This window comes from Oncorhynchus gorbuscha, linkage group LG11 (assembly GCF_021184085.1).
Source record: "Oncorhynchus gorbuscha isolate QuinsamMale2020 ecotype Even-year linkage group LG11, OgorEven_v1.0, whole genome shotgun sequence".
Lineage (NCBI taxonomy): Eukaryota > Metazoa > Chordata > Actinopteri > Salmoniformes > Salmonidae > Oncorhynchus > Oncorhynchus gorbuscha.
This window is the reverse complement of record NC_060183.1, coordinates 16147904-16163086: the sequence shown is the minus strand read 5'-3', so window position 1 is coordinate 16163086 and position 15183 is coordinate 16147904. Positions and strand designations below refer to the sequence as shown.

Genomic DNA, 15183 nt, shown 5'->3' with positions numbered 1-15183 from the left:
ATAGTGCAACTTGGACTGAGTATGACATGAGAACAAGATTTACTAAAGTGACAAGAGGTATCTTCTGCCATCACACTCTCCAGTTCAGGTTACACTGGGTGCCTAGTAAACAACCTGCAGGTCAGTAGCAGGTCTTCAGTATAGGACTACAGTGAAGCACTACAGACCCTGACTGAGGATGGTTGTGTTTGAACATTTCCTCTAAAATGTAGTTTTTCAAGGTTTCACAATGTTTCAAGTTTTGTTACCGAGTGTACCCTCTAGAGTCTAAGCCCTGTCTAAGCTGGGGGAGGAGGGTTCTAAGCTAACATGTGGAATTATTTTAAGATGGTCATACCGAAGATAATTTAGCTATTTGATTTTGAATTTTAAAATCCCTTAAGGTATAAAAACAAATATACAAAAAGTATTGAATGAAACATTGAATTTGGCATTTCTGCTATTAACCAATATAAACCCATTGAACAACAGATTCACTACATGGACATTTGTTCTGAAGTGTCTGCCTTATATCTGAGAGATATAAGAATGAGAGGACTGATTTTCGGGATGTTTCGTGGACTGAAAAACACACTCTAGCTCTGCAACCTTTAAATGCAGACGCTGAAGGGCAATATTGCGGATGCAGTGGATTGAGACGCAGCAAAAAAACACATATCTTTAGTTAAACAGACAGATTTTGATGGGGACATGTTGTATTATGTTAATTGGATTTCCTCGGGAGCGCGACCATTATAGGCCAAGGGTTAAATGGGGTTTAATGAATTGCATTCCTGAAAAAACGAGTTCAGTCAGGTTGCCTGTTGGGTGAGGGATAAAGAAGGAGATTGTAGTCTCACATTTCCATCATGCAATACTTTGTGTAGAATAGAATTAGAAAGCAATCAAACAAGGAAGAACATGTTTGTCCTTCAAACATTATTCAATCATTTGTAAACTGATTTTGCCGGCTCAGATTGTCACCTTGAGCCTTTACCCTATGCCAGATATAATCTAATGTAGCAATTGGTCAGAATTGGAAGGAATGGGGAGAATTCCACCAAGGGTTTGAAAGTAACCCAAGGTAATAAATCTAGGCAGTGAACTCCTGTTCCTCTGCTTTCTCGATATGCATCAGTGATCCTGAGGTTCGTTTAGGTTTAGTGAGTGAGTTTAAACCCCTAAAACAGCTGTAGCAGACAGGGTGCGTACACGTTTTTGTGTGTTCGCGTGTGAGGAAACAGCAGGCTGACGGAGGCCTGCAGTGCGATAGGGGCCTGCCGTGCGATAGGTCCCCCATGTGTGTTCTCTGGCCAGTGCTGGAGAGGACATGAAGATCAAATGGCCGTCACATTCACAGTGAGTGATTTGTCTCTTATCGTCTGCATGGTGCTAGTCCTGTACAGTTTGTACAGGTGCAACCTTGCTGCAGACTCAGACGGAGGAGCTTGTGGCTCATTAACCCCCAAGCAGGCGTTCTTCCCACACATCAAACGCTTTTTACAGCTCTCCCCTCAGCTCCATGATTACACAATTCATTACAATTGCATCACTCAATCTGACCACTCAGGTCATCAACATGTCTAGCTGGAGAAGAGTAATTACATAATTTAAGTAACCTCAGTGTGTTCCGAGAACATGTGCTGTATACACTCAGAAGTGTGTGTGTGTGTGTGTACCACAGGAGGTTGGTGGCACCTTAATTGGGGAGGACAGACTAGTGGTAATGAATGTGGCAGAATCAGTGGAATGGTATCAAATACATGAAACGCATAGTTTCCAGGTGTTTCATGCCATTCCATTTTCTCCGTTATGGCCATTATTATGAGCCGTTCTCCCCTCAGCAGTCTCCAATGGTGTGTGTGTGTGTGTGTGTGTGTGTGTGTGAGTGTGTGTGTGTGTGTGTGTGTGTGTGTGTGTGTGTGTGTGTGTGTGTGTGTGTGTGTGTGTGTGTGTGTGTGTGTGTGTGTGTGTGTGTGTGTGTGTGTGTGTGTGTGTGTGTGTGTGTGTGTGTGTGTGTGTGTGTGTGTGTGCAACGTTGTATCATGTCAAATTTGTGTCAAAACAAACTACTAGGAAAAATATACCTATTTGAAATGTGCAAGATGGTTGTTATTTGTCATGATTTTGCTTCATCTTGAGCCTTTTCTTCTGTTCCAGATGCATCTCCATCTTCTTTGTGGAGTTCCAGATGCACTTTGGAGTGGACTATTCAGGGACAGCCTGGATCCACAGTCTGGTGGACTGCACCACTATGCTGTGTGGTAAGTCATCATGGCCCTCAGTCAAGTGCTGCTTCAGCAACAGTGATCTGGCTTCACGCTGGGCCTGGCATTGGCTTGCTCAATGCCCAGGGTAGTGATAAAATGAATTTGGTTCATTGGATGTAAACATAAAAGCTGTTAAAGGACTAAGGAGAAGTTAACTCAGTGTCACGCCTTGGTCATTGTATTTTGTGTTTTTGTTATATGTTTGGGTAGGCCAGGGTGTGACATGGGTTTATATGTTGTTTTCGTATTGGGGTTTGTATTATTTGGGATTGCGGCTGATTAGGGGTGTTGTTAGGCTTGGCTGCCTGAGGCGATTCTCAATCAGAGTCAGGTGCTTATCGTTGTCTCTGATTGGGAACCGTATTTAGGGAACCATAGTTTCGCTTTGTATTTCGTGGGTGATTGTTCCTGTCTCTGTGTTGTAGTCACCAGATAGGCTGTAATTAGTTTCACGTTCCGTTCTGTTGTTTTTGTATTTATTATCAGTTATTTCATGTACCGCGTTTTCTTTCATTAAAGTCATGAGTAACCAACACGCTGCATTTCGGTCCGACTCTCTTCCTTCAACAGACGAACGCCGTTACAGAATCACCCACCACAATCGGACCGAGCAGTGTGTAAACTGGCAGGAGCGAAAGGAGGACGTTATGGAAGGTAGAGGCATGGAGTATACGACGTGGGAAGAAATCGACAGGTGGGCGGCCGACCCAGAGAGAGTGCAGGCACCCGCCTGGGATTCGCTGCAGCAATGCGAATAGGGCTATAGGCGAATGGAGTCAAAGAAAAAGACACACCGGATAAAACGGAAAGGCGCTGGTATAAACAGGCAGCGACAGCTGGAGCAGCAAAAGGTGGATGAATTATTCGGAGAATGGACATGGGAAGACGTGTTGGATGGTAAAGGTTGTTACACTTGGGAGGAGATATTGGCCGGAAGAGATCGCCTCCCATGGGAACAGGTGGAGGCACTAAGGAGAGCAGAGGCAGCCGGAGATAGGAGCCGACGATACGAGGGAACACGGTTGGCAAGGAAACCCGAAAAGCAGCCCCCAAAAAATATTGGGGGGGCTAGAAGGGGGTATGGTTATGCCAGGTAGGAGACCTGCGCAAACTCCCTGTGCTCACCGTTGGGCTAGAGAGACCGGGCAGGCACCGTGTTATGCTATGGAGCGCACAGTGTTTCCAGTGCGGGAGCATAGCCCGGTGCGGCACATACCAGCCCTTCCTATTGGCCGGGCTAGAGTGGGCATCGAGCCAGGTAAGCTTAGGCAGGCTCGGTGCTCAAGAGCTCCAGTGCGCCTGCACGGTCCGGTCTATCCAGAGCCACCTCCACACACCAGTCCTCTGGTAGCAGCTCCCCGCACCAGGCTTCCTGTGCGTGTCCTCGATCCAGTACCACCAGTTCCAGCACCACGCACCAGGCCTCCAGTGCGCCTCGCCTGTTCAGCGCAGCCAGCGCTTTTCTCCTCTCCTGCGCTGTCGGAGTCTCCCGCCTGTTTAGCGCAGCCAGAGCCTTTCTCCTCTTCTGCGCTGCCGGAGTCTCCCGTCTGCCCAGCGCCGCCAGTGCTCCCAGTCTGCCCAGCTCCGCCAGTGCTCCCAGTCTGCCCAGCACCGCCAGTGCTCCCAGTCTGCCCAGCGCCGCCAGTGCTCCCAGTCTGCCCAGCGTCGCCAGTGCTCCCAGTCTGCCCAGCGCCGCCAGTGCTCCCAGATCTGCCAGACAACCAGTCTCTTCCAGATCTGCCAGACAACCAGTCTCTTCCAGATCTGCCAGACAACCAGTCTCTTCCAGATCTGCCAGACAACCAGTCTCTTCCAGATCTGCCAGACAACCAGTCTCTTCCAGATCTGCCAGACAACCAGTCTCTTCCAGATCTGCCAGACAACCAGTCTCTTCCAGATCTGCCAGACAACCAGAATCTTCCAGATCTGCTTGTCAACCTGAATCTTCCAGTTCCGCCAGCCAGCCAGGATTTACCGGAGCCTACTACCTGCCTGAGCTTCATCTCAGTACTGGGCTTCCTCTCAGTACTGGGCTTCCTCTCAGTACTGGGTTTCCTCTCAGTACTGGGTTTCCTCTCAGTACTGGGCTGCCCCTCAGTTCCGGGCTGCTTCTGTCCCGAGCTGCCCCTCTGTCCCGAGCTGCCCCTCTGTCCCGAGCTGCCCCTCTGTCCCGAGCTGCCCCTCTGTCCCGAGCTGCTCCTCAGTTATGTGGGGATCTGGGTGAGGACTATTAGGCCATGGTCGGCGGAGAGGGTGGATTATCCCAGGACGCAAAGGGGAGGAACAAGGACAATAATGGAGTGGGGTCCACGTCCCGAGCCGGAACCGCCACCATGGACAGACGCCCACCCGGACCCTCCCTATGCTTTTGAGGTGCGTCCGGGAGTCCGCACCTTAGGGGGGTTCTGTCACGCCTTGGTCATTGTATTTTGTGTTTTTGTTATATGTTTGTGTAGGCAAGGGTGTGACATGGGTTTATATGTTGTTTTCGTATTGGGGTTTGAATTATTTGGGTTCACGGCTGATTAGGGGTGTTGTTAGGCTTGGCTGCCTGAGGTGATTCTCAATCAGAGTCAGGTGCTTATCGTTGTCTCTGATTGGGAACCGTATTTAGGGAGCCATAGTTTCGCTTTGTATTTCGTGTGTGATTGTTCCTGTCTCTGTGTTGTAGTCACCAGATAGGCTGTAATTAGTTTCACGTTCCGTTCTGTTGTTTTTGTATTTATTATCAGTTATTTCATGTACCGCGTTTTCTTTCATTAAAGTCATGAGTAACCAACACGCTGCATTTCGGTCCGACTCTCTTCCTTCAACAGACGAACGCTCTTACACTCAGTTTGACAACTAAAACAACTAGGTGTGATATTTGGTGCATCATTTCACTTCCAATTAGGACACATGATCAATCAATCAAATGTATTTATAAAGCCCTTATTATATCAGCTGATGTCACAAAGTGCTGTACAGAAAACCAGCCTAAAACCCCAAAGAGCAAGCAATGCAGTCGTAGAAGCACGGTGGCTAGGAAATACTCCCTAGAAAGGCCAAAACCTAGGAAGAAAACTAGAGAAGAACCAGGCTATGAGGGGTGGCCAGTCCTCTTCTGGCTGTGCCGGGTGGAGATTATAACAGAACATGGCCAAGATGTTAAAATGTTCATAGATGACCAGCAGGGTCAAATAATAATAATCACAGTGGTTGTAGAGGGTGCAACAGGTCAGCACCTCAGGAGTAAATGTCAGTTGGCTTTTCATAGCCGATCACTCAGAGTATCTCTACCGCTCCTGCTGTCTCTAGAGAGTTGAAAACAGCAGGTCCGGGACAAGGTAGCACGTCCGGTGAACAGGTCAGGGTTCCATAGCCGCAGGCAGAACAGTTGAAACTGGAGCAGCAGTACGACCAGGTGTATTGGGGACAGCAAGGAGTCATCAGGCAGGTCAGGTAGTCCTGAGGCATGGTCCTAGGGCTCAGGTCCTCCGAGAGAAAGAGAGAAAGAGAGCGAGAGAGAGAGAGAGAGAGAGAGAGAGAGAGAGAGAGAGAGAGAGAGAGAGAGAGAGAGAGAGAGAGAGAGAGAGAGAGAGAAAGGAGAAAAAGAGAGAGAATTAGAGAGAGCATACTTAATTTCACACAGGACACTGGGTAAGACAGGAGAAATACTCCAGATATAAGACTGAAGACAATGTAATGTAAATGTGCTTTTTACAATCACACAGCAAAGTTACGGTATGCTTCAGTTGATAAAGTCACAAGCCGCTGACTGGCAGTGTGTAACTCAGTCAACCCATCGGTCAGTTTTTGCTGCTTCTCTTAGATTGGGATGTTTAACCCCTCTTACATAGGAAAGTAGTGTTGTTTTGGCTATTTTAGTTAGTCTCACCCAACTCTCCAGGATACACTGCTTTCTCTCATCTCCACCATGGAGATCTTCCTTGGATCTTTTGGGACATGTTGATTGCCCTTTAAAAACCTTTTTGGTTGAAGGCATAGGATTGTTTCATGTTAGTTTGTACACATCAGTGCAGTAGTATTTAAGAACAAAGTACTGACAATCCCTTGTCTGACTAAAGTAGACAGAGAGAGGAGGTTGCTTCTTTCTCTGTCGATTTAGCTCTTGAGAGAACAATGTTAGCAACACACAGACGTTAGCGACACACAGAGAACATCTTGAAATACCAAAACATGGGTCACAGAGGACTGCTGCAGATCACAAACCCCTCTCATGGGCTTGTATTAACTCACAGTATCAATGGTCCAAAGTGACACACATTTCAGTAAATGTTAACTTGCAACTATTTAATATGTGTTGAAATTAGCAGTGGGGTATCTTTTTGGAGCTGAACTTTTTGCTGAATTGGTGTTACTCCCTCTGTTCCTGAATCTGCATGTGTTTGTTCATGTCGAGGTGTGAGAGCTGTGGTAAAAGTCAAGAACTGGTTTGTCCTCATATTACCCCCTGCACAATGACACATAAGCTTTTCAGTTCTCAACCTGGATGTGTATTTTCCCCCTGCTCTTTTTTACTCAGCATATGACTCATCATATTTGTCAAATCAGAGTACAAGATGTACTTGGCATTGTTCACCAACCATATATCAATCATGATACACCTATCTTTGGCAGAGGTAAAACAACTAAGAACATACTGTACTGAGTTTTGTAAGACTGTGTTCCGGAAACTATGTGCTCGGATCCAGTAACTCTAGTGGTATGAAACATTATATTCACAGTTTGCAATGTGACAATTTGAATAAGAGCGTTCAGAGTTAAATCCATGACTCCTCCTCATTAATTATCCTACTGCCCAAAAAAACATAAATGTGAAAACACAGAGTTTTAGCCCGAGCCTGATATTCTGAGAATTGATTAGGGCAGCCGGGATTTGGTTTAGGCTTCCACAACCTTGTAGACGATGTGGCAGATGCCGCGGTGAAACAGAAAGAGAACGTGCATCTGTAGCCTATCCTTTTCTCTTCTCTGATAGACAACATGCAACTCTCTCCATCCTTGCACTTTAACATTTATCTCAAATGATTTAATATGCCTTTTAGTTGTCTTTTTTCTTATAGGATTGTTCTGGTATGTAAACATTATTTGCGGTTGAATATATGACACGTTGTTGGCGGTAGAATGTTGGCCTATAGAGCGCAGACGGGAACGCATCTGCGGTTTGATAAACAGACAGTAGCCCATTTAAGCCACCACATTGAAAACCAACTGAAATCTGTTCGGGAACATCAATATTGTCGATATAGTCTACCCTAACCAATCCATATACTGTATCTAGCCTAGAGCAATTATTTACCAAATTATTCAAAGACCTCTTAATAGTGTGCTTTTATGTTTTGTTGCCGTGCGTAATATGCGGTAGGACAATATATTGTACAAACGTTAGGGCACAATCATGTTTTGTAATTTAGGCTTGGGCTCATAAAATATTTTTTATGTAGGGCTCTGGTAGGGTCTCATAAAATATTTTTTATGCAGGGCTCTGGTAGGGTCGGGCTTGAATTGTCCGACCAGATCAAAGCTCTTTGCCTATGGCATTTTTTTCTCATGCCTTCCAGTACCTCAGACCCACCAAGCCATCCCCTCTCATGAGCACTGACTGTACTACTGTAGTGCAGCAGACAATCCCATATTAACATGTGTACTTTGTTGTGATGACAGCTCCTCTAGGCAGCTTCATTGGGAACCGTCTGTCGTGCCGCATCGCTGTGATCCTTGGTGGCTTTCTGTCCTCTATCGGTCTGGTCCTCAGCTCTTTCGCTACCAGCCTGGAGTACCTGTACCTCACCCTGGGGGTCCTCACAGGTGGGTCCCCCCCATGACTGTACAGTGCATTCGGAAAGTATTCAGACCCCTTGAGTTTTTCCAGGGTACAGTCTTATGCATTAAATCGTTTTTTCCCCTCATCAGTCTACACACAATACCTCATAATGACAAAGCAAACACATTTTTTGTGTGTTTTTTGTGTGCAAATGTATCATTTGAAAAAACCTGAAATATCACATTAACATAAGTATTCAGATCCTTTACTCAGTACATTGTTGAAGCACCTTTGGCAGAGATTACAGCCTCGATTCTTCTTGGGTATGACACCACAAGCTTGGCACACCTGTATTTGGGGAGTTTCTCCCATTCCTCTCTGTAGATCCTCTCAAGCTCTGTCAGGTTGGATGGGGAATGTCGCTGCACAGCTATTTTCAGGTCTCTCCAGAGATATTCATCCGGGCTCTGGCTGGGTCACTCAAGGGCATTCAGAGACTTGTCCCGAAGCCAGTCCTGCATTGTCTTGGCTGTGTGCTTAGGGTCGTTGTCCTGTTGGAAGTTGAACCTTCGACCCAATCTCAGGTCCTGGGTGCTCTGGAGCAGGTTTTCATCTAGGATTCTCTCTGTTCTTTGCTCCGTTCATCTTTCCCTTGATCCTGACTAGTCTCCAAGTCCCTGCCACTGAAAAACATCCCCACAGCATGATGCTGCCACCACCATACTTCACCATAGGGATGGTATTGGCCAGGTGATGAGCGGTGCCTGGTGTCCTTCAGACGTGAAGCTTGGCATTCAGGCCAAAGAGTTCAATCTTGATTTCATCAGACCAGAGAATCTTGTTTCTCATGGTCTGAGAGTCCTTTAGGTGCCTTTTGGCAAACTCCAAAAGTTTGGCCGGGTGGCCAGCTCTAGGAAGAGTCTTGGTGGTTCCAAACTTCTTCCATTTAAGAATGATGGAGGCCACTGTTTTGTTGGGGACCTTCAATGCTGCAGACATTTTTTGGTACCCTTCCCCAGATATGTGTCTAATTTAATCAATTTTAGAATAAGGCTGTAATGTAACAAAATGTGGAAAATGTGAAGGGGTCTGAATACTTTCCCGAATGCACTATATACATATATATATATATATATATAGTGCATTCATAGTATATGATGCGCTATTGAGTCTTCACATAGGAATGAATGGTGTCACATGTTTGATGGCTTTGTCCATTCATATATATATATATATATATATATATATATATATATATATATATATATATATATATAGTGCATTTTAAGCCAAGGAAGTCGGTTGAGATGGCGTCTCATGTAGGAGATTTCTGTGGACACAACATGCACAGTTTGAGCTAATCCAGGAAGTGATGTTGCAGGCTAGCTCAGTGCTGTCCCCTTTATGGCACTTTAAATCCAATGTATTATTATTATTATTATTATTATCATTAGGGCCCCTATACATCATGCAAATAATGTAATTCAGGGACAAAAGGAATGCCCTGGGATGTCTCATAGAAAAACAAGAACAACCTTATCGTCTTTGGATTTACAGGTATTGGATTTGCCCTCTGCTACACCCCTGCCTTAGCCATGGTGGGCTCATATTTCTGTGAGAGGAAAGCCCTGGCGTACGGGATCGCCATGTCAGGCAGTGGCATCGGGACCTTCATCCTGGCCCCTGCCGTCCAGATAATCATAGAGCACTACTCATGGCGTGGGGCCCTGCTCATCCTAGGGGGTGTTGTTGCCAACCTGTGTGTTTGTGGGGCATTACTGCGCCCTATCACTCTGAAAGAAGAAGAGGATGCTCATGGTCCAGTCTTGTTGGACACCGAGTGTGGATATGGGGTGAAAGCTCCGGTGGATAGCATGTTAGAGGAATCACTGGCGATCAACAACAACAACAACAACAGCCACCGCTGCTTCTGCTTCCAGTCCATGCAGGAGTACTGCTTCCTGCTCATGCCTGACTTCCTGATGCTGGCAGTGAGCTTCTTGTTCCTAGCCAGTGGCTGCAGCCTGCCCTTCGTCTACCTGGTTCCGTATGCACTGGACGTGGGCGTGAGCCACCACCAGGCCGCCTTCCTCATGTCCATCCTGGGGTTCATTGACATCGTGGGGAACATCACCTTCGGCTGGCTCGTAGACAGGAGGTAAGCCAAAGTTTTAAAGATGTTGTTCCATTGAGTATGCCAACACAATATAGGTATTTTCATTCCACGAATCACCCTTGCTCTTTAATTGGCCGACCTTCCTTTATTTGGACCAGGAGACAGGTTCAACCTTATTTGGACCGGAAGACAGGTTCAACCTTTATTTGGACTGGAAGACAGGTTCAAAACGTACCTTTAGTCGGACTGGAAGACAGGTTCAAAACATACCTTTATTAGGCCTGGAAGACAGGTTCAAAACGTACCTTTATTAGGACCGGAAGACAGGTTCAAAACGTACCTTTATTAGGACCGGAAGACAGGTTCAAAACGTACCTTTATTAGGACCGGAAGACAGGTTCAAAACGTACCTTTATTAGGACCGGAAGACAGGTTCAAAACGTACCTTTATTAGGACTGGAAGACAGGTTCAAAACGTACCTTTATTAGGACCGGAAGACAGGTTCAAAACGTACCTTTATTAGGACCGGAAGACAGGTTCAAAACGTACCTTTATTAGGACCGGAAGACAGGTTCAAAACGTACCTTTATTTGGACCGGAAGACAGGTTCAAAACGTACCTTTATTTGGACCGGAAGACAGGTTCAAAACATACCTTTATTAGGACCGGAAGACAGGTTCAAAACATACCTTTATTTGGACCGGAAGACAGGTTCAACCTTATTTGGACCGGAAGACAGGTTCAACCTTTATTTGGACTGGAAGACAGGTTCAAAACGTACCTTTAGTCGGACTGGAAGACAGGTTCAAAACATACCTTTATTAGGCCTGGAAGACAGGTTCAAAACATACCTTTATTAGGACCGGAAGACAGGTTCAAAACATACCTTTATTAGGACCGGAAGACAGGTTCAAAACGTACCTTTATTAGGACCGGAAGACAGGTTCAAAACGTACCTTTATTAGGACCGGAAGACAGGTTCAAAACGTACCTTTATTAGGACTGGAAGACAGGTTCAAAACGTACCTTTATTAGGACCGGAAGACAGGTTCAAAACGTACCTTTATTAGGACCGGAAGACAGGTTCAAAACGTACCTTTATTAGGACCGGAAGACAGGTTCAAAACATACCTTCATTTGGACCGGAAGACAGGTTCAAAACGTACCTTTATTTGGACCGGAAGACAGGTTCAAAACGTACCTTTATTTGGACCGGAAGACAGGTTCAAAACATACCTTTATTTGGACTGGAAGACAGGTACAAAATGTACCTTTATTAGGACCGGAAGACAGGTTCAAAACATACCTTTATTTGGACCGGAAGACAGGTTCAAAACGTACCTTTATTAGGACCGGAAGACAGGTTCAAAACGTACCTTTATTAGGACCGGGAGACAGGTTCAAAACGTACCTTTATTAGGACCGGAAGACAGGTTCAAAACGTACCTTTATTACGACTGGAAGACAGGTTTAAAACGTACCTTTATTACGACTGGAAGACAGGTTTAAAACGTACCTTAATTTGTTGCGTTGTTTCTTTCTTTAGGTTTTGTGTGAAAATGAGAAGCTATGCATTAACATAGATATGGGTCCAGCCTTTTCTTATCCAGTAAAGATTCATATTCAGAGTGTTTAACAGTCACATGTAGATTTTTCAGTCGTTTCTTGTAATCTCACCTTTTAGTGAACTGTTTGTCACCCAGTTTTACTCTAACGAAATGGAGCTGTTACCCAATTGTATCTTGAAGATAAAGCTGGTTCCCTCTGACAAGCCATTGGATGTTAAGCCGCCAATCGTTCAGATGGTCAACATGAAAAATCTGTGTTTTTATACTGATTGTGTCCACTGTTTTTCTCACCCCCAGGTGCCTGAAGAAGTATCGTAATGTGTGCTACATGATAGCAGTGGGCATGGAGGGGGTGTGCTGCCTCTTCATCCCTCTCCTGCGGACGTTCGCCCTGCTGGTGCCTTTCTCTGTGTTTTATGGGTACTTTGATGGCGCCTACGTTGCCCTCATACCTGTGGTGACCTCGGACATTGTGGGGACACATAACCTCTCCTCCGCCCTAGGGATAGTCTACTTCCTACATGCCATCCCTTACCTGCTCAGCCCTCCAATAGGAGGTAAGTACTAACCAATCGTAGAACAGGTGGTGTACAAAAGAGATAGCGGTAAATGTCTCCACGTTGTTTGCTGATCGCAAAAGTGGTCTTTATGAGCGCTTTTAGTGGTACAAGACCACATTTGCAAGTTGTAAACAGTTAGTAGACATTTAACTTCTTTCTGGACCTCCCATATACTCCCTCTGATCAAGTAGAGTAAAAGCCTGCTGGTCTCTTTGAACTAATTCAATAGAAAACAATCTCACTTACAGTAACCTTATGTAATTCTAAAGTGACCCAATTATTCAGTCCTGATTCTGAAATGATTTGTAGTTGCTGACTAAACCTATTCCTGGACTAAAAATCTATTTCAATGGAGAACTTCCGTCTGTGTCTGGGAAACTGGCCTGAAGAGTACACCATTGATGTTTCATTGGTCAATTAATGACCAATGTTGCAAAAGTTTACCTTTGGATGATATCAAAGCTGGGACCGAGAGACTGAAAAACAGCTTCTATCTCAAGGCCATCAGACTGTTAAACAGCCACCTCTATCATTGAGTGGCTGCTGCCAACACACTGACTCAACTCCAGCCACTTTAATAATGGGAAATGATGTAAAATATATCACTAGCCACTTTAGACAATGCTACCTAATATAATGTCTACATACCCTACATTATTCATCTCATATGTATACGTATATACTGTACTCTATATCATCTACTGCATCCTTATGTAATACATGTATCACTAGCCACTTTAACTATGCCACTTTGTTTACATAGTCATCTCATATGTATATACTGCACTCAATACCATCTACTGTATCTTGCCTATGCCGCTCTGTACCATCACTCATTCATATATCTTTATGTACATATTATTTATCCCCTTACACTTGTGTCTATAAGGTAGTAGTTTTGGAATTGTTAGCTAGATTACTTGTTGGTTATTACTGCATTGTCGGAACTAGAAGCACAAGCATTTCGCTACACTCGCACTAACATCTGCTAACCATGTCTATGTGACAAATAAAATTTGATTTGATTTAATGTTTTGTCAAGGATGTATCTTGGTATGAACAATACCCCATCAATGCTTGATTGGTCAATTAATGACAAAAGTTGCAAATGTTCACGTGACGTTACTTTGAAAATATTGTTTCATAAGTGCAGCAATAGTTTGTTAAATAGTTTGTTAAATTACCCACCACTGAATAAAATGATTAATTATGAATGTATTAACACATGCATTAGTCAGGAAGTCCACAAGACATGCGTTTTTTTTCTTCCATCAAGTGAAAGCCAAAGTGAATGTTCATACCTCATTCCTCCTCCCTCTGCAGGCTGGCTGGTTGACACCACAGGCACCTACACGGCCACCTTCTTCCTCAGTGGCTTTGCCCTCATCTCCAGCTCCCTGGTCATCAGCACGGTGACGGGGATACGCCACTGTCGCAGGACCCAAAAGTACAGAAACAAAAATAAAAACACAGACCCCAAACAGGAGCCATGCCGATCAGACTTCTACACAGCCTCAAGTAAAGACGTGAACCTTTCAGTCAACACAGCAAATTCTTAACATTGGACACTTTTCTGTAATTATGCATTTGTTTTGTTAGAATACCAAAGTACATTGAAGATTATGAGAAACGGTCATCAATTGGTACACATAATCTAGAGTGATAGTTCAGAATTGGGAATGACTTCCCTCAGATGCTAAATGGACACTAAATGGAAGGTAAATACAGTAATTCTGCCATAACCAGATACATTTTAGGCAAAATATGGACTTTAAATAATCTCTCTATCATGCCTGTGATGTCATTGCACATTTTATGTGCCTTTCTTTTTCAGGGTTGACATGACTGCCAATTTAAATGTAACTAAGGAAGTTGATAAATTTTAATATCACTGACAGGGTTATAGCGCCTTTCTGTAATAGATTATTTCTGAAGTGGACAGTCTTCATGTTGTTTCGTAATACCTTATTTTGACAAGAGAGGGCAGTCATGATCCAAGGGCAGCGTAGGATGGCTCCTTTGTAAAAGTCTATTCACAGCTGAAGGCCGTTTTTCTTAATATATAATATAATAATATATGCCATTTAGCAGACGCTTTTATCCAAAGCGACTTACAGTCATGTGTGCATACATTCTACGTATGGGTGGTCCCGGGGATCAAACCCACTACCCTGGCGTTACAAGCGCCATGCTCTACCAACTGAGCTACAGAAGGACCACTTCTTGAGCAGATGGTCAGGGAAGACCAAAGAGATATAGTATTTGACTCAAACAGAATCATTTCGAACCTTAATTACAATACAAATGATTACACAAATACATATGCCACTCTATGCGTGGGCATACTTGGGAATAGATTTCATCAATTAAAATGACTTTCAGTTGATTTCCTGGTGATTTTACAGTCTTTTATGTCCAACAATGTTTTTTTTAAACATTATATATATACAGTAACATTAAAAGGTTTGGACACACCTACTCATTCAAGGGTTTTTCTTTATTTTGACAATTTTCTACATTGTAGAATCATTTTGAAGACATCAAATATATGAAATAACACATACACATCTAGTAACCAAAAAAAGTGATAAGCAAATCAAAATATATTTTATATTTGAGATTCTTCAAAGTAGCCACCCTTTGCATTGATGATAGCTTTGCACACTCCTGGCATTCTCTCAACCAGTTTCACCAGGAATTATTTTTCCAACAGTCTTGAAGGAGTTCCCAAATATGTTGAGCACTTGTTGGCTGCTTTCAACTCATCCCAAACAATCTCAATTGGGTTGAGGTCGGGTGATTGTGGAGGCCAGGTCATCTGATGCAGCACTACATCACTCTCCTTCTTGGTCAAATAGCCCTTACACAGCCTGGAGGTGTGTTGGGTCGTTGTTCTGTTGAAAAACAAATGCCAACCAGATG

The 15183-nt window shown here is 44.2% G+C and overlaps 1 protein-coding gene across 2 annotated transcripts in view; it reads left to right on the top strand.

Annotated features, from left to right (window-relative positions):
• The window catches only part of LOC124048166 (monocarboxylate transporter 12-B-like), a 31501-nt gene extending 16776 nt beyond the window's left edge, over positions 1 to 14725 (top strand). For both annotated transcript variants that reach the window (XM_046368673.1, XM_046368674.1), the window contains 5 exons: positions 2140 to 2243; positions 7917 to 8060; positions 9574 to 10174; positions 11999 to 12258; positions 13585 to 14725. In XM_046368673.1, the coding sequence (XP_046224629.1) occupies positions 2140 to 2243; positions 7917 to 8060; positions 9574 to 10174; positions 11999 to 12258; positions 13585 to 13820 (1345 nt within the window). In that variant the 3' untranslated portion in view covers positions 13821 to 14725. The remainder of the gene's footprint in view (positions 1 to 2139; positions 2244 to 7916; positions 8061 to 9573; positions 10175 to 11998; positions 12259 to 13584) is intronic.
• The last annotated feature ends 458 nt before the right edge of the window (positions 14726 to 15183 follow it).